The following is a 19,703-nucleotide window of genomic DNA, read 5'->3' as shown; positions in this document are numbered from 1 at the left end:
TCCCCGATCGAGATCTGGCCGAAAGTCGGCCAGATCTTGATCGGATGGGATTAAAAATCCCGTCGGATCACAGGCACATCTGTTCGTTGATGCGGTCCCGCGATCCGACCGCCCGTTTGCGAATGCTAGGATCCGATCGTTGGGCCCTAGGGCCCACGATCGGATCTGCCCGATATAGCCCACCTCAAGGTGGGCATATCGGAGGGAGATCCGCTCGTTTGGCGACATCGCCAAACGAGCGGATCTATCCATGTATGGCCACCTTTACTAGGCAGGATACACTATGCTTCAAACATGGGACATTCATTGTTCTCATGTATAGAGTGGATGGAAGAGGAGTAAGTCAAGGGTTCAGGACAGACAAGCGATTGGGAGACTGGGGTTTGCTTCTGCCAGCCCAGATTGAACCAGACACATCTTTCTGGCATTATAGCGCAGTGCTATACACTCTTTCTTAAATAGAGGAATCCTTGCCCCATGCGAAGAGTACATCACGGATAAGCTATAGGGTGGCCACCTTAGGTAGAATCACAGCTCCTCTGTCTTTACATATCATTAGCTAGTGACTCTGTGCATGGCAAGGTACTATACGATTGATATTATCCATATGTTCCTCACCCATTTGCTCAAAGAACAACTGGGATAGGTTAAAAAAAGGCACACGTCCATCAAGTTCAACCTTTTAAATTTATTTTAACCTAACTGTTAGTTGATCCAGAGGAAGACAAAAAAAACCCATCTAAAGCCTCTCCAATTTGCCTCAGAGGGGGAAAAATTCCTTCCTGATTCCAAAATGGCAATGGGACCAGTCCCTGGATCAACTTGTACTATGAGCTATCTCCCATAACCCTACATTCCCTCACTTGCTAAACACCATCCAACCCCTTCTTATACCTATCTAATGTATCAGCCTGTACCACTGATTCAGGGAGACAATTCCACATCTTCACAGCTCTCACTGTAACAAACCCCTTCCCAATATTTAGGTGGAACCTCTTTTCTTCTAATTGGAATGGGTGACCTTGTGTCAGCTGGAAAGACCTACTGGTAAATAAAGCATTAGAGAGATTATTATATGATCCCCTTATATATTTATACATAGTTATCATATCTCCCCTTAAGCGCCTCTTCTCCAGAGTGAACATCCCCAATTTGGCCAGTCTTTCCGCATAGCTAAGATTTTCCATAACTTTTACCAGCATAGTTGGACTTCTCTGGATCCTCTCTAATTCAATAAATATGATCTGTGAACCTTCTTTCAGTCTTGTTGATTTAATAAAGTCCCAGTATAAGCAGCAGTAAACAGCAATGGTGGGGGATACAAGGTATAAAAGGGCAAAATAGCAAAACATGGTCATAGAAGAACAAGATGGTGACAAGAACACTTGCTAACAGTTAGGTCCCTCCTGTGGCCTTTCAACAGCTGACGTTTGGAATTAAGCATTTTAGAGCTAGATATCTACATCTATATATACATTACCTTTCGCTTTTTGTCTTAACAGCCAATCATCAGAAGAGGAGGATGTATTTCATAGTAAACACAATTCTATTGGACTTAATGGTTATTTTGCATCGACTCAGGAACCTGAAAATGGTATAGAGTGTAAATCAAATAAATTGAAACAGCTGCAAAGAATTATATCCATTGAGGAAGACCCTTTACCCCAACTGCTGGACGACCAGCAGGAGAGACCTTTACATAAGTGGAAAGAAGTAGAGGAGAATGAGAAGACCAGCACTGAGTTATCTGAGAATACAGAACAGGTTCCTAAGGGAGAAGTACCATCTTCCCCTAGAGGACAACCAGTCGGAAAAGAGACACTACTGACTGTAAGTGTAAAGTTATAGTTGAATATAACAGTGTCATGGTAGAAAATGCACATAAATAGTATGCTATAGCTCCCTCTTAGACAAGGAGAGACAAGGTCATATCCATCAGTTTCTGTAAAATCATTGACTGATTCCCCCTTCTAGTCCCCGTACCCTATTCATGCGAAACGAACCCACCAATCCAGTTATGTTCAGAACCTTCCATTTTAGAACCTTCCAATTTAGATTCCGCCTTAATATTGGGAAGGGTTTTTTTTTTACAGTGAGAGCTGTAAAGATGTGGAATTGTCTCTCTGAATCAGTGGTACAGGCTGATACATTAGATAGGTATAAGAAGGGGTTGGATGGTGTTTAGCAAGTGAGGGAATACAGGGATATGGGAGATAGCTCATAGTACAAGTTCATCCAGGGACTGGTCCCATTGCCATTTTGGAGTCAGGAAGGAATTGGCAAAATTGAAGAGTGAAGAGGCTCCAAATGGGGTTTTTCGCCTTCCTCTGGATCAACTGGCAGTTAGGCCGGTTAAAATAGAGTTAAAAGGTTGAACTTGATGGACATGTGTCTTTTTTCAACCTGACTTACTATGTTACTATGTTGCTTGTGAAAATCTAGTGGTCTTGGAATTTTTTTAAATCTCTTTTGGCAAACTTGAAATGAGGGCTAACCATGAATTCATTTGTTTAAAGGAAGAACTGGCGCACACCGCCCCAGAGCGCATCTTTAAAATAGTCTTAGTCGGTAATTCTTGTGTTGGAAAGACTTCGTTTCTGAGACGATTTTGTGAAGGTAGTTTTCATCCTGGAACTTCAGCCACCGTCGGTAAGATGTTATATATTAATTCAGCTGAATATTCTCTATGTTATTTATATCAGTTATAAATGGACAATATACAGTACCCCTATGATCTACATTAGCCCAATTGATAGAACATGTTATTTATTTTGCCATGGCTTTTATTGCCCTGTCTGCTGGCAGTTGAAGAACATAAGGATGATGAATCTTAGAGACATGTACTTTGGTGCATTTGGTGCATGTTCTAGATGACTTAAAGCACTGAGTATCTTGACAGCGCTATATAAATAAATGATGATGATGATGATGATGACTTGACTAGATTTGTGTTAGGAAGCACAATGTTTGGACCTTTACATAGACGACACATTGTGATTGTGGCATTGGAGAAATAGAATTTGATTATCGTTGGGCTGTCAAGTCAGAGGCCTATAGATTGACTTTTAGACCTACATGGTAGGTTTTTGAGCTCCACAGACTCTCTGTATTACATCAATAATACAGACTTTCTCCTGACTTCTGTGATCCTGACCTTGGCCTGTTTTTCGACTATTCTACACTCCGTTATCCGACCCGTGCCTGTTTGACTACTCTGATTGATCTTCCAGTTTTGACCCTTGCCTGTCTGACTCTGCTTGAATTCTGCCCGAACCGACCTGGCCTGTTTGACTACGTTTTTGTCTAACCCTTGAACTGTGACCTTTTGCCCAAAAGACTTTGCTTAACGATCGTGCCCCTCTGCTCGTCCAGAAACCTCGCTTGGCTCCTCTCTTTTTAAGACCTGGCGGGATCCAATTAGCCGAGGGCTCTGTAAGGCGTCCTCAGCGCGTCCAAGATGGCGGCACCCAGAAGAGGCCATGCGGCCGTCAGACGCCGGCGTAGACGCAGCATATTAACGCTGGCGCATCCTTAGACGCTGGCGCATATTCTGACGCACATCCTGTGACATCATCTAGCGCGTTTTGGCGTGAAAATCCACCTATTTAAAGTCGCCAGAAGGTTCTCTCAGTGCCCGAGTATAGGTTCTTCTATCCTGAGTTCCTGGGTGTTTACTATTATTGATTCCTTGATCTTTGACCTTGCCTGAAACCTCGACTTTGATATCTTGCTGCCTGGACCGACCTCTGCCTGTAATCCCGACCACGTTATCTTGCTGCCTGGACGGACCTTTGCCTGAACTGACGATTCTTCTGCCTAAACCCTTTGTACCACGAACTGTGTTTGCCTAGTTGCTTCCTCCTTGGTCCGCACTCCAAACTGCGCCTCCGGGCCCTGACAGGCTCCTCCCGAGGTGAAAGGCGGCTGTAAAAGGCAGAAGTAAGAGCCGAGACCAGGGAGCCCAGCATTGGTTCTGGATTCTGGGTGCCGATTCGTGACAAGAGCCCTCTGAACAGTCCCGCTTAAATGAACACTATTAGTTTAAATTAATATGTGGGTTTTTTTGTTGAATTTTAATATGTTGTAATAAAACTTTTTTTTATAAAAAGCATGGATATAGAGACATTTTTCAAATGATAAAGAGCCCCAAGCTCACTCTAAATGAGTAGGTGGATCTCAGCTGTGACATTGTGGAGGCTATATTTTGTATAGAGAGCAGTGCCATCTGCCTGTTAAAGGAAAACTATACCCCCAAAATGAACACTTAAGCAACAGATAGTTCATATCATATTAAGTGGCAGATTAAAGAATCTTACCAAACTGGAATATATATTTAAGTAAATATTGCCCTTTTACATCTCTTGCCTTGAGCCACCATTTCGTGATGGTCTCTGTGCTGTCTCAGAGATCACCTGACCAGAAATACTACAACTCTAACTGTAACAGGAAGAAGTGTGGAAGCAAAAGACACAACTCTGTCTGTTAATTGGCTCATGTGACCTAACATGTATGGTTTGTTGGTATGTTTGTAAGTACAGTGAATCCTACGATCCCAGGGGGCGGCCCTTATTTTTTAAAATGGCAATTTTCTATTTATGATTACCCAATGGCACATACTACTAGAAAAGTATATTATTATGAAAATGGTTTATTTACATGAAGCAGGATTTTACATATGAACTGTTTTATGCAATATCTTTTTATAGAGACCTATATTGTTTGGGGGGTATAGTTTTCCTTTAAAGCATTATACACTGGCTTTGCACGAGAGTAAATCCTGCCTTCTATGTACACCCGGCTCCTTGAAAGACAGAGAGGACAGATTTGCAGACATGTTTGGTTTAAATTTTTGGGGCTAAAACATAAATTATAGCAACCTAAGGGTATTCTACTGTGATGATTCCACTGCAAAGATCGTGTCAGGGGGCTCCCCATGATTTATAGTTATGTTACTGTATAAAAAAAAATAATTTTAATTAAAATAGGCTATAATATTTCTATGTACTATATAAAAGTACTTTTTTCTATTGTCATTTGCCAATAAATAGCGATGGGCGAATTTTTTTGCCAGCAAAAATTCGCCAGTGTGAAAAAAAATGGACGCCGGCGTCATTTTTTTTGGACGCTGGCGCAATTTTGCCAAATACAGATGCCGGCGCTTTTTCACGAATTTTTCGCCATTGTATGTTTCATTTAATGCATATATTTATTTTGTATAGCAGCTGCAAAGGGAACATGTGTTATAAAATGTCATAGATCTCTCTCTGTGGGGCAGATTTACTAAAGGGGAAGTGGCCATCGCTAGCCAAAATTCGTCAGAAATCAGGAGGCACATTTCCGCTCAGGTGAAAGGTCGTTACTCCACAAATTCACTACAGTGCGAATATTACAGAACGTTACCTCGTTTGCCACGGTTTCCTTCACAATCTTAGACCTGGCGAACTGATAAGATGAAACTACATCCTCCTCAATCTTATGTCAGTGACATCATATCCTGTATGCCGAAAAGTCATAAAAGTTCTAAAAAATGCTGGCGTTTTTAATTTTTTAAAGCGGGATTGCCTTCAAAAGTCCTAACTATTAAAGATTTTTGTGTTAACATTTTTTTAAACCAATTTGAGGGGCATGTCACATTTGTTTTAGGGTGGGCTCATGTCTAGGGCATTAGAGGATCTTTTTTGTCTTTATTTTGCTTCCTTGGACATGTGTAATAATAAGTGGCCACTTCAAGCATTTGCACCGATATCTCTAATAAAGACGTATATACAGTACGACCTATATGTACCCGCCCTATTCAAATTGACCTAAGTGTAAGAGTACTAAGAAAGTTTCACTAGACAGAATTGAACGCTAGATCACTATGAAATGCTTGCGCTGATGAATTAACGCTAGTGAAACTTCGCCAGCGTTTGTCTCCTGAGATGCAACTTCGCATTTTGGTGAAATAGCGTAGAGTGGTGAAGTGGAGCGAAATGTGGGGGATCGTTTACTGGTGAAAATTTGCCCTTTAGTGAATCTGCCCCAAGGTATTATTATGACGCAATAAAGGCAATAAAGGTATATATATTTTTTTTTTTTTTTTTTTTAGGGTTGGAAATGCATTTTACCTACTGTTTCGTTTAACAAAATATATAACATTTCCTTAATTTGTTGTACTTCATGAAACATTTTTTTTATTGTTTTCTTGATTTTTATTTTATTATCCTTATTCACATTTTAATTTCCAGTACAGGGTTTGGGGGGCCCATTGAGTTACAAACCTGCCGGGCCACACGAATGCCGTTGCATATAGTTTTTGTAAGGGCCAGGCAGATTGGGAGAGGGGGTCTGGGCCGGAGCCCACCAGGTTTTTTCCCGTTGTCCCGCTGGTCCAGTCCGACTCTGTTCCAGTCTCAATCTATACTGTGAAACAAAACCACCAGAGCCAAGTACTGGAGCTGAAGGCAAGAATTCTCACTCGTCTGCCTGGCCTGTTATATATATATTGGCTACTGGGTACCTTATAAGCTGTGAGGCTGTGTATAGAAAGCCCAAACCTATCTCTGAAATCTCCTTCTGTTTCCATTCTCTCACAGGAGTCGATTACAGTGTAAAGACAGTGACCGTGGATAATTGCCAAGTGGCACTTCAGCTTTGGGACACGGCAGGGCAAGAAAGGTGATTTTTTTTCTACCACAGCCTCAGGGATGGGATCAGGGACAAACAAAGATGGAGAGAAGCAGATCCGCTCCCTTCTGCAAAATATAATATTCGTATTAAAAAGTACAGGCTGAGAGCAGCGGAGCCAAGACTCCACGTGCCTGCAGCCTTATAGATATCATACACAGATTTAGATACATCTCAGCCAAAATTCTAAATGTTATTTACTGAAGCTATTTAATGATGGGGCTGTAATGTACCACTAGCTGCACCTTACTACTGATCTAAAGACTGACCCTTCTCTCTGCAAGATCGTGAAATGATATAAATAATGGTTCTCAGTGGTCTGAATCAGGGCAAGGCACTGACCCCTTTAAATGAGATCTAATCCCTAAAAATGAATGTGGCTAAAAATGCCATATTTTATATAGTGAACTTATTGCACGAGGCTAAAGTTTGAGCTTGTCAATAGCAGCAATGATCCAGGACTTCAAACTTGTCACAGGGGGTCACCATCTTGGAAAGTGTCTGTGACACTCACATGCTCAGTGGGCTCTGATTGGCTGTTGAGAAGCTAAGCTTAGGGATCGTCACTAATTATCCAGCAGAAAATGAGCTTCCCTGGCTGTAATATAAGCTGATGCTACAGGTTTGCTGATTATTAAATTCTGATGCTAATTGCACTGGTTTCTGTGCTGCCATGTAGTAATTATCTGTATTAATTACTAATCAGCCTTATATTGTGACATTTCTATTCTATGTGTACTGTATATTGTGAGTGGGTCCCTAAGCTCAGTAAATGACAGCAGCACAGAGCATGTGCAGTGAATCAGCAGAAAAGAAGATGGGGAGCTACTGGGGCATCTTTGGAGACACAGATCTTTACTGCTAAAGGGCTGTGGTTGCCTTGGGCTGGTACACAAGCACAAAACATCATGTACAATAGTTCTAGCTTTAGTTCTCCTTTAATATGGCCCATGTATTCACACAGGGTCAGACTGGGGGGCCCAGGGCCCACTTGGGCTGCTGCCCCAGAGCCCCCTCCACTTGTGTGCACATGTGCAGGAAACACTGAGAAAGTCTAAAATATGCAGATAAAATGATATCTGAGCCCAGACTGTAGATTCTGTCGCATGCACAGGCGCTGCTATAAGATACGACAGTCGCTATTTATTGGGCCTATCAGAGGCTTTTTGGGGCCTCTGTGTACTTAAAGGGGAACTATCACATAACTGAAAATTTAATATAAGCTTCATCACACTGAAATAAGAAGCTTTCTAAATACAATCTATTAAATATTCTGCATCATTTCTGAAATAAATTTATGTTCACTATTCCTCTCTCAGCATCTGTTTTTCTTCATTCTGTCTTCATGCAGTGGTTGGGTGTCAGATATTCATTGACAGTTAGATCCAATATATCTTATAGGGAGGCTCCTTTTGCCTAGCAGATGTATTAGAGCTCACTCAAATAACTGATTCCAGTACTAACAAAATCTAACAAAATAACTGCCTTTTGCACAAATTCTGCATGTAGAGAGACATGATGTCTGGTGAGTTTAATAGAGTGAGCTCTAATTCATCTTCTAGGCAAAAGGAGCCCCCCTATAAGATATATTGGATCTAACTGTCAATGATTATCTGACACCCAACTCCTGAATGAAGAGAAACAGATGCTGACTGAGGAATAGTGAAGATTATTTTGATGCCGAACTTTTAATTGATTATATTTTGAAAATGTTTTATTTCAGTATGCTGAAGCTTATATTACATTTTCGTTTTCACGATAGTTCCCCTTTAAAATGTCAGGACCTCACCATTTCAGTTCCACTTTGCTCTGCCATATAAACAAAATATAGATCAATGGGCTGAAATCTCCAATTCACAGAGCACTATGGTCTATTTTAGTGATGGGCGAATTTGTCCCGTTTTGGCCGAAAATTCTCGAGTTTCCAGAGAAATTTACAAAACGGCGACAAATTTGTGAAACGCGAATTTTGATGCCTGTATCAATTTTTACGCCCGCACCAATTTTGATGCTGGCGTTAAAGTCAATGGACGTCCGAATAAAGTTGACGCACAACGGTATTGACGCGAGCGACTTTTCCGTCGCACGTCCAAAATTTTGGGCGACATTTCGCAGCAGTTTCACAAAACTCGTCACGAATTTGTGCGTGGCGAATTTAGTCGCCCATCACTATTCACATTTATGTGACTAGATACTAAGCTTGTAAATGAGATCAAGCCTGTCTCATCTCATCACTGTAAATCTGGATTGATAAATAGTTACTATATTGCTTGTTTCACTTCAAGGTATCGGAGCATCACCAAGCAGTTCTTTAGGAAGGCAGACGGCGTGATTGTGATGTATGAAATCACGTGCAAAGAAACGTTTATGGCTGTGCGACAATGGCTGACCAGTGTTGAGGTGAGGAGCCAATACTGTATTTATGTTGAAAACTCCACCCCATGTGTTAATATTCTGTTCAAATTTACAAAGAATGGCTTATGAATAGTGTGGGGCGAATTTCTCCCGTTTCGCTTAATTTGCGAAATTTTGACTCCTGCATCAATTTTGACGACCGTGTCAATTCGCGTCAATTTTGACGCCGGCGTTAAAATCAATGGGCATCCGAATACTGTTGACGCGCGACTGTTTTGACGCAAGCAACGTGTGCCCAATATTTTTTGTGACGCCGGCAAATTTTCACGTGTGTTTTGCAGATTTATTCGCCAAAACGTAGAAATTCGCAGCGAATGACTTTGTATTTTGTTACTTATAATGATATATTTGTGTTATTTTGCACCACAGGAAGCCACAGGAGAAAATATCCCTATAACGATGTTAGGCAACAAAACGGATAATGAAAAAGAACGAGAAGTGCCCTTTGGTTTAGGGGAACAACTCGCCAAGGTAGAGTATGTCACACATCTGTAGTGAAAAACTAGATTAAAGGGCCACTATTCCTTTATTTTCTCATTTTCCTATTGTATAATTTATTTGTAAAGAGGTGATTATATAATTGGGTTACACTTGCGATTGTCTGGATAAGTTGAAAAACAGGTCTTAATTGTCATGGAAAAAATGTTTTTTTTTCAAAACGCATAAGTTAATAGTGCTGCTCCAGCAGAATTCTGCATTGAAATCCATTTCTCAAAAGAGCAAACGGATTTTGTTATATTAAATTTTGAAATCTGACATGGGGCTAGACATTTTGTCAGTTTCCAGCTGCTCCCAGTCATGTGACTTGTGCTCTGATAAACTTCAGTCACTCTTTACTGCTGTACTGCAAGTTGGAGTGATTTCACCCCCCCCCCAGCAGCCAAACAACAGAACAATGGGAAGGTAACCAGATAGCAGCTCCCTAACACAAGATAACAGCTGATGAAGCTGTCTGGAAAATGGGTTTCTGGGTAATGGATCCCATAACTGTAATTAGTCTCATATTGTCAGGGGCACAGTTATGACACAGAGGGGTTAATTCTATATAAGGTGCAAACGCATCATACTAAACATGAATTTAAAGCTGAAAAATTCCATTTCAAATTCAATGGCATCATGCAAGACTGGCTCTAATCAGCCTGTTATGTTTTGGGTAGCCGAGGATGAGGAGAGTATAGCAGTGCTTTATTAGCAGAGTCATGCAGCCATTACACAACATTAACTTTCACTTTTTAGCTTTCTGAAGTATGCACAGTATAAGTCTGGGCACAGTGACATCTACAGGCCATTTGTATAAACACCACACAGCCCTTATCAGCTTCACAACCACTTAAGTATACAGGTATGGGACCTGTTATCCAGAATGTTTGGAACATTTCCGGATAATAGATCTTTACGTAATTTGGATCTTCATACCTTAAACCTTAGAAAATCATATAAACATTAAATAAACCCAATAGGCTGCTTTTGCTCCCAATAAGGATTAATTATATCTTAGTTGGGATCAAGTACAAGCGACTGTTTTATTATTACACAGAAAAAGAAAATCATTTTTAAATATTTGGATTATTTGGATAAAATGCAGTCTATGGGAGACGTCCTTTCCGTAATTTGGAGCTTTATGGATAACGGGTTTCGGGATAACGGATCCAGTGTTGAAAATCTTTAAACCACTTCAAGCAGATCTCTTGTAAAAGTGAGGAGAAAATCTGCTTCTGATCGTCATGATTCAATCATTCGAATTTCCTTTTCTTTTCTTTAAGGACTGCGATTTAATGTTCTATGAATGCAGCGCCTCTTCTGGGCACAACGTTAAAGAATCTGTGTTGCATTTAGCAAGGTAAGGAATAGAATAACCATGTGACTATCTTCCACCATGATTTGGACATTTTCTCTTTTAACTCTGCTCCATCCCTCATATTAAAGGATAAGTAAACCTTTAAATTAAATGAATGTAAAATTGTTGAGGGTGATATTCTAAGCACTTTTGTCATTTACATTCATTATTTATTTTCTTTTTATTCCAAGATATTAAGGGATACATGTGCTGTTAATATGAATGAATTTTGTTCCAACAGCGCCACCTGCTGGTCATTTTCTGATCAGTCTGACCACCAAGTTGTTGTCAGGAGAAAGAAAGAGGCTGCTCTGATGTTCTTCTGCTTAGGAAAGATTTGAGAAAGGTTTCTAATTGTTTTCCTAAGCAGAAGAACATCAGAGCAGCCTCTTTCTTTCTCCTGACAACTTCCTTGACTACTTGGTGGTCAGACTGATCAGAAACTGACCAGCAGGTGGCGCTGTTGGAACACAATTCAATTAATATTAACAGCACATGTATCCCTTAATATCTTGGAATAAAATTAAAATAAATAATGAATGTAAATGACAAAAGTGCTTAGAATAGCACTCTCATCAATTTTATATAATTTTAAAGGTTTACTTATCCTTTAAGTTCATTTCCATACACATTAGAACAGGAACCTAGCTTGGGCACTTTCAAAATGGAGACTTGGCCCTTTAAAGAAGATTTGGCGCCAAGTTTGAATCCTGCGCTGAATTCGTCACTCGGCGTTGTGACGCACGTGTTATGACGCTCAGCGTCAATAGAGAAGGGATATGCGAAATTGCGCGCCTGCGCACAGGGACCTTAGATGTGCCAGGAGGTAAGAGATCTCTCTGGGCGCGTCTTACACTATGCTACAAATGGTCTCTTTCGCTAGTGAATTGTTGTCTACACCCGTTAGTAAATTGGCGATTTTCTTGCGGATGGGATTTCAGGCGAAATTTTCACTAACGACGGCCACTTCGCCCTTTAGTAAATCTGCCCCTTGGGGTTTCTGTTGTTTATCCCATTGAGATCAAGTTTGTAGATGAAGCTGTCTGAACAGACCCTGCACTCTGCATATTAACATGTGTTTCCATGTTGTGTCCTTCCTTCTATATACTAACATTTATTACATGAATCATCTCTTTTGCCTCTCAGGATACTGAAGGAGCAGGAAGATAAAGTCAAGGAGAAGACAGTTCGGTTACTTGAATCTCCAAAGAAACTGAATTGCTGCTCGAGACAGTAGATCCAGTTCCGAGTGTATTTCCCTTGTTCTACACTACAATCTCTCTTGGATAGGGACAAGGGATACTTTACTGTTATTCTAGGTTGGGATCCAAAAAAAAACAGCCAACGTTCTTTGGTGCCAATCAGGGTTGCCAAGATGGTGGGTTACCAGCCAAATTGAGCTATTGATTTAAAGCCCAGGCGGATTTAAAAAGTACAAACTAGCCCAGGTACAGATTTGGGCTACTTTTTGGGCCATTGGCTGGTTTGTACTTTGGAAACCAGCCAAAGTTTTTTTCTTGCCTTATTGTGCCAAGCCTACGTCTCCCAATGCATGCTGGGTAATTGTTTAACAATTTGCCAACTGCCAAGTTTAATGGAAGACTACAATACCCAGCATGCAATGGGACTGACGTAGAAGTCGGGAGTTAGAGTCCTGCGCGGAACACGGAACAAATTTATAAGACCCGGACCAGCAACCTGCAGTCCGCAACCTAAACAGCAACCTTCTTATTTACTCACTTTGATCTGCTACCTGACCCCGACCCGCAACTGCCTTATCCCCAACCCGCCGTCGACCATTAAACAGGAAGTGATGTTTCTGCAAACAGGAAGGGACATCATCAAGGTGGGCAGGGACAGAAAAAAAGTTTTCTAACATTTTAAAAGGAGTAAAATATAGACAATATAACATAAGATAAGAAATATAGTAGAGACCCGCAACCCGACTAGCATCTATACCCGTTACGGAAAATCCGGAAAATCCTACATCCTGCAGGGTACTTGTTTTTTTTGCAGGTAACCCGTGGGTACCCGGAACTGCTGCGGGACTCTATCCAGATTTTGTGCTCTGCACCCCAGTCTTCCGTCCCTCTGCTGGCCAAAATGTCTAGCGGTTGACCAGTTTTACCAATATTTATTCAAACTGTATATGTATTAGGGCCTCATGGGGCCCCTATACATCTTGGGCCCCCCTCTGTATTTACACCCCTGGTGATGGGCAAATCTGTCTCATTTTACTCCATGGAAAAACTTGCAAATCAGTAGTGATGGGCGAATTTGCAAAATTCGCGAAACGGCGAAAAATTTGCGAAACGGCACCGGCGTCTCGTTTTTGACTCAGGCGTCAGTTTATGTCCCTGTTTTTGACGTCGGCGACATTTTTTTTGATGCCAGTGAATTTTCCCGGCCATTTTGAGAATTTATTCACCAGCGTCGAATCATGCGAATTCGCGTCTGGCGAATAAATTCGTCCATCACTACAAATCAGTGAAAATTTGAAAAAGGTGTATTTTCATTTATTTTTTTAAACTTTTTTTCACTGCACATATTGGGCTATTTTTCGGCTAATTTTGAAGTGCCTCTTGGCTGGTTTTGGGCTGGTTTTGTAGCTGTTTTTCAAAATTAGATCTGGCAACCCTGGTGCCAATGCTCATTTTTATAGATCAGAAGGTCCAAGCTGTTTCTATGAATTCTAGATAAATTGTCAGTCATTAGGAATGATCCTGCAAAGATCAAAGAAAGAGGCTGCTCTGATGTTCTTCTGCTTAGGAAAGATTTGAGAGAGGTTTCTAATTGATTTCCTAAGCAGAAGAACATCAGAGCAGCCTCTTTCTTTCTCCTGACAACTTCCTTGACTACTTGGTGGTCAGACTGGTCAGAAACTGACCAGCAGGTGGCGCTGTTGGAACAAAATTCATTCATATTAACAGCACATGTATCCCTTAATATCTTGGAATAAAAAGAAAATAAATAATGAATGTAAATGACAAAAGTGCTTAGAATAGCCCCCTCATCAATTTTACATTCACTTATTTTAAAGGTTTACTTATCCTTCAAAATAAATGTGCTGCTATCTTAAAATAATGTATAATAAACGTTATATATTTGAAAAGAATGTTAATTACAAAATGTCTGAACTAATATATATATATATATATATATATATATATATATATATATATATATATATATATATATATATATATATATATATACAGTATATGGAATATTTATTAGATTTAGAAAAGAATCTGTGGTTCCTTAAAGAGAGAGAATCGTTTTTTTTTGTTTTAATTTTTTCCGTTTTTGTTGTTCTCTTTTTTTTTTTAGAATTCAGTATCTTGTTCTGTTGGTAATTGTATAGTTTTGTTTACAAAAAGAGAAAATGAAAATATTTATAATGTGGCTAAATGGTTGCATTGTAATAAGCTTTTTGCGCAGATCTAGTCTGTATGCATTACGTTTGATTCTACAATGTAAAAAAAAAAGATACACCGTAATAAATGTTGGGAGAGAAAAACAAAATCATTGTCTCCGTATCTTTAACAGCGCCAGTCTCATATTATATACACTATATGGATAAAAGTATCCGGACGCATTTTATCCCATAGTTTCACTCACTGCTCAGTTCCAAACTGACTCTGGAAGCAATGTCTGCCCAAGAACTACTTTGAAGGAGTTTTAAGCACAGAGCGGGAGAGGGGGGCTGCATCTGGAGGTGCACCCCTGCATTATTCTAAAGTTCTGTGGAGGAGGAATAATGAACCATAACTGGTCTTGATCATTTGGGCTAGGGCTATGGTTCCATCAAAAGCAAATCTTGAAGTTACAAGATACAATGATATACTTGAGAATTTGTGCTTCCTACTTTAGGGCAACAAATTGTATCCAAACCTGCACACCCTGGCCTTCAGAATAATAGAAGCCCGGTGCTCAATGATGTAGGGATCGGCACCCTCACAATCTAACAGGTAGAAAAATTCACTGGCACACATGTGGGGCCAAGCCCTTGCGATTTAGGGTCAGGGAACACAGGCAGATTCAGGGAGATTAGTTGCCCGGCAACAAATCTCCTCTTCTTTGGGGCGACTAAACTCCCCCAACTGCCTTCCCGCCGGCTAAAATATAAATCTCCGGTTGAGCGATTTGTTTTCTGAAGTCACTCGAAGTTTCCTCGTGAGGTTCTGAAGAAATCTGAAGAGGACTCGAATTGACAAAGAGGACCTGAAGAAATCAGCAGAGGACCCTAAGAAATCCGAAAATGACCCAAAGAAATCCGAAGAGGACCCGAATTGACGAAGAGGACCCGAATAAATCCGAAGAGGACCCAAAGAAGATCCGGAAGATGGCACCCACAAGCTCTGCTAGGTTTACTCTGCATTGTTGCTTGCAGGACCGGATTTCTCTTGGTGTCACCCCCAGGCCATAGAAAAAAACTGTCTGCCCCCCCTGCCCCCCTCAGGTGTGTATGCGCAATGCGCACATGCTTTGCTCTCACACTTTCTCCCACTCTGGCACTGAGGACTGCGCGCGCAGGCAAATAAATGTGAAGTTGCATTAGGAAAATGATGCACCTGGGCGGCATGCCGCCCCTCGAATCCTGCTGCCCTAGGCCCGGGCCTTTGTGGCCTCGCCACAAATCCGGGCATGGTTAGGTGGGAAAAATTTTAGGGACATTTTCAGACCTATTGAACTATGTGAGGGGAAGCAGGGAAGGGGGACTATCTTGCTCACTAGGTTTATAATTTGGGGGTTGAGTTCTCCTTTTAGGGGGCCATAGATGTAACAATTACAATTTTTCCTGCAACCACTGGCTGAAATGTTAGATATACCAAAATGTTACACAATTAGTTACATAGTTAAATCGGGTTGAAAAAAGACAAAGTCAAGTTCAACCCCTCCAAATGAAAACCCAGCCCCATACACACACCCCTCCCTACCTTCACATAAATTCTATATACCCATATCTATACTAACTATAGAGTTTAGTATCACAATAGCCTTTGATATTATGTCTGTCCAAAAAATCATCCAAGCCATTCTTATTCCATCGGTCCTTTAGATCGATTCAGCATCTTATGTGCCCATGTGTGGGGGCTCCCGACGGGTCCAACCGATCGATATCAGGCCAAAAATCGGCCAGATATCGATCGGTCAAGTTTGATTTTTTTTTGGCTAGTTGATACGGTCCTGCGACCCGTCGGCCCCCAGGGCCGAACATTTGGATTCATCCGATATAGCCCAGCCGTTAGATCGGATCTTATATAGTGTATGGCCACCTTAACTGCCAGTTGATCCAGAGGAAGGCAAAAAAAACCCATTTGAAGCCTCTCCAATTTGTCTCAGAGGGGGAAAAATTCCTTCCTGACTCCAAAATGGCAATTGGACCAGACCTGGTAAAGCCATCTGTGTATATACATGTTTCTTACATTCCAATGGAGGGGAGTACAGATGCTTAACTTTTAGAATGAAATCATCTCTGTACTTATTTTTATGCTTTGCTTGTGCATTGAAACAAAGAAAACGATGCATCTGCAAATCAGTATGCCCGCAGTGATTGGATAGGTCTCTAGCCTCTTCCAGTAGAACAAATCACTAGTATTGATTAGTCCGTCTGCTGAAAGTGTATGTTTTTCAGTACTTGGCCCGTGTTAGAATTTGTAATAATTAGTGTACCCTTTAAAGTAGAAGGGAAACCAATGTTTTTTTTTTTTTTTATAGAAATACAGTTCTTCAACACTAGGTGGAGATGTTAATGTTTAGTTTCGGTGAAATTATTTCACTGCTAAGTGAAATTTCTTGTCGGGATCTAAAGGTATGTCCCATTTCTGACCTATAGTTCAGGGGCAGATTTATTAAGGGTCGAATAGTAAATGTTAAATTTTTGAATTTTTTTGGTGTCAAAATTCACACATTCAAATTTGAATGTGAGATTTATCACACCTCGACTATGGAATCAGTTGTGATTTGAATATTCGCCACCTAAAACCAGGCCAGTTCATTTACAAGTCAATGGCATGTCCAAATTGTCGCACGTCCAAATTATTCAGACGCCCTTTGCCTTTAACGCATTTGTGCAAAATAGGCGCGAATAAAAATTGTGGCGGGCGCCGAAATTGAAAATAATTTTTTTTCACAAATTTTTCGGTGAAGCGAAACAGGAAGAATGTAAATCGCCGGCGGGATGGCACTCGGAGCGCTTCATTTTTCGAGTTTCCTCGTGAGGCAACTTTGGGCGACTTCGGAAAACAAAGCGCTCCGAGTGCCATCCCGCCGGAGATTTACATTCTAGCCAGCAGGAGGCAGTTCGGGGAGATTAGTCGCCCGAAGAAGAGGAGATTTGTCACAAATTTTTCGGTGAAGCGAAACAGGAAAATACGCCCTCGCTATTAATAAACTAAAGACCCGTCCTGTGATTACACACTCCTCCATGGGGCATTCCAGTAATGGCTGCTTAATTCCCGATAACTAAAATGACGTATAAGATTATATTTGCGATCCTTTTGACTTTTTTGTCCATCAAAAATCAAAAAGGAAGTGTAGAATTCCACGTTTTGCCGCCGGCGAAAATTCGTCAGCATCAGGAAATTTTGGATGTGTCGATTGCGTCGAAGCCATAGCGCATCAACATTAATCGGACACCCATTGACTTTTAGGCCGGCGTCAAAATTGACGTGAGGGTCAACATTTCCACGTATTGACGCGGCCATCAAAATTTGCGTTTTGCTAACGAATTTACCGGGAAATTCAAGAAATTTACCGGCAAAGCGAAAGGAACAAATTCACCCGTCACCGGCTGAGAGTCATGAAAAATGAATGCAGGGGTGTAACTATATTTTGGTAAAACAGTTCAACCTCTAGACAAAAAAGAAGCCACCACCCTTGCAAAGAATGGAAGAAAGACACGCAAGAGTTAAAAGTAAATATTAATGTACAGGTATGAGATCCGTTATCCAGAAACCCAATATCCTGAAAGCTCCGAGTTACAGAAAGGCTGTCTCCCATTGACTCCATTATAATCAAATAATCCAATTTTACATAAACGATTTCGTTTTTCTGTGTAATAATAAAACAGTAACTTGTACTTGATCCCAACTAAGATATAATTAATCCTTATTGGAAGTAAAACCTATTGGGTTTATTTAATATTTACATGGTTTTCAAGTAGCCCTAAGGGATGAAGATCCAGATTATGGAAAGATCTGTTATCCAGAAACCCCCAGGTCCCGAACATTCTGGATAACAGATCCCATACCTGTACATAAAAAGTTGACTATAGTTCATGTTGATCTTTTTTTGATGTTCATAAGTAATTGTTACTTGAACCCGACACTTCTCAACCTGTCAGAGTTTCTATTGCTAACAGATAGTGATGGGCGAATTTCTCCAGTTTCGTCTCGCCGAAAAAGTTGCGAAAATATTATCTGATGCCGGCGACAATTCCGGTGCCCATTAAAAATCAATGGGCGCCTAGAATTGTCGCCAAATTGCCGGCAAATTTTTGCAGCGATTTCGCAAATGTATTCACCGCCGGTGAAACATGGAAATTTGCCGCAAATTCGCGCCTGGTGAATAAATTCGCCAATCACTACTAACAGACTACCGCTAACAGAGAGGAACACGGCCGACCCGACGGGTAATGTAAAAGGGCAAATACTTTTATGGAAAATTATAAATAGCAATTATAAATGTTATGATAGATGTAAAAAAAAGGTTTTGTTTCTGCTGTCAGTATCTCTCACCCAGGTGTTGCAGGACTACAGCTCTCAATATGCTTTAAAAGACAGGTATAGGAACAGTTATGCAGAATGCTCGAGACCTGGGGCTGTCTGGATAACAGATCCTAATTGCATCTTTATACCTTAAGTCTACTAGACAATAAAGTAAACATTAAATAAACCCAATAGGCTGGTTTTGCTTCCAATAAGGATTAATTATATCTTAGTTGGGATCAAGTACAAGTTACTATTATATTATTACAGAGAAAAAGGAAATCATTTTTAAAAATTTGGACTATTCTGAAAAAATGGAGTCTATGGGAGACAGCCTTTTTTTTTTAAAATTTGGTGCTTTTTTGATAATAGGTTTCTGGATAACAGATCCCATACCTGTACTGCTGAATACAGACAGTGCAACCTATAGGGAGCAACCAGCAAATGGCATATATTTTTTTTTTTGCACTGTTACTATAGACACCATCTCTCCCTACTATACCTGCTATCCCACAGTCACACTCCCTTCCCAGAGACTATTATCCACTGTTACTATAGGCACCATCTCTCCCTACTATACCTGCTATCCCACAGTCACACTCCCTTCCCAGAGACTATTATCCCACTGTTACTATAGGCACCATCTCTCCCTACTATACCTGCTATCCCACAGTCACACTCCCTTCCCAGAGACTATTATCCACCGTTACTATAGGCACCATCTCTCCCTACTATACCTGCTATCCCACAGTCACACTCCCTTCCCAGAGACTATTATCCCACTGTTACTATAGACACCATCTCTCCCTACTATACCTGCTATCCCACAGTCACACTCCCTTCCCAGAGACTATTATCCACTGTTACTATAGACACCATCTCTCCCTACTATACCTGCTATCCCACAGTCACACTCCCTTCCCAGAGACTATTATCCACTGTTACTATAGACACCATCTCTCCCTACTATACCTGCTATCCCACAGTCACACTCCCTTCCCAGAGACTATTATCCCACTGTTACTATAGGCACCATCTCTCCCTACTATACCTGTTATCCCACAGTCACACTC

At 40.8% G+C, this 19,703-nt stretch overlaps 1 protein-coding gene across 1 annotated transcript in view; it reads left to right on the top strand.

Annotated features, from left to right (window-relative positions):
* Positions 1-12,452, top strand: part of cracr2a.S (calcium release activated channel regulator 2A S homeolog) — a 57,663-nt gene extending 45,211 nt beyond the window's left edge. The window contains exons 12-18 of the mRNA XM_018254871.2: positions 1,503-1,830; positions 2,517-2,649; positions 6,576-6,657; positions 8,952-9,066; positions 9,451-9,552; positions 10,845-10,921; positions 12,065-12,452. Of these exons, the coding sequence (XP_018110360.1) occupies positions 1,503-1,830; positions 2,517-2,649; positions 6,576-6,657; positions 8,952-9,066; positions 9,451-9,552; positions 10,845-10,921; positions 12,065-12,155 (928 nt within the window). The 3' untranslated portion in view covers positions 12,156-12,452. The remainder of the gene's footprint in view (positions 1-1,502; positions 1,831-2,516; positions 2,650-6,575; positions 6,658-8,951; positions 9,067-9,450; positions 9,553-10,844; positions 10,922-12,064) is intronic.
* The last annotated feature ends 7,251 nt before the right edge of the window (positions 12,453-19,703 follow it).

The sequence above is a fragment of the Xenopus laevis genome, chromosome 3S, assembly GCF_017654675.1.
Source record: "Xenopus laevis strain J_2021 chromosome 3S, Xenopus_laevis_v10.1, whole genome shotgun sequence".
In the NCBI taxonomy this organism is placed as follows: Eukaryota; Metazoa; Chordata; class Amphibia; order Anura; family Pipidae; genus Xenopus; species Xenopus laevis.
This window is presented reverse-complemented; position numbering and strand designations above follow the sequence as displayed.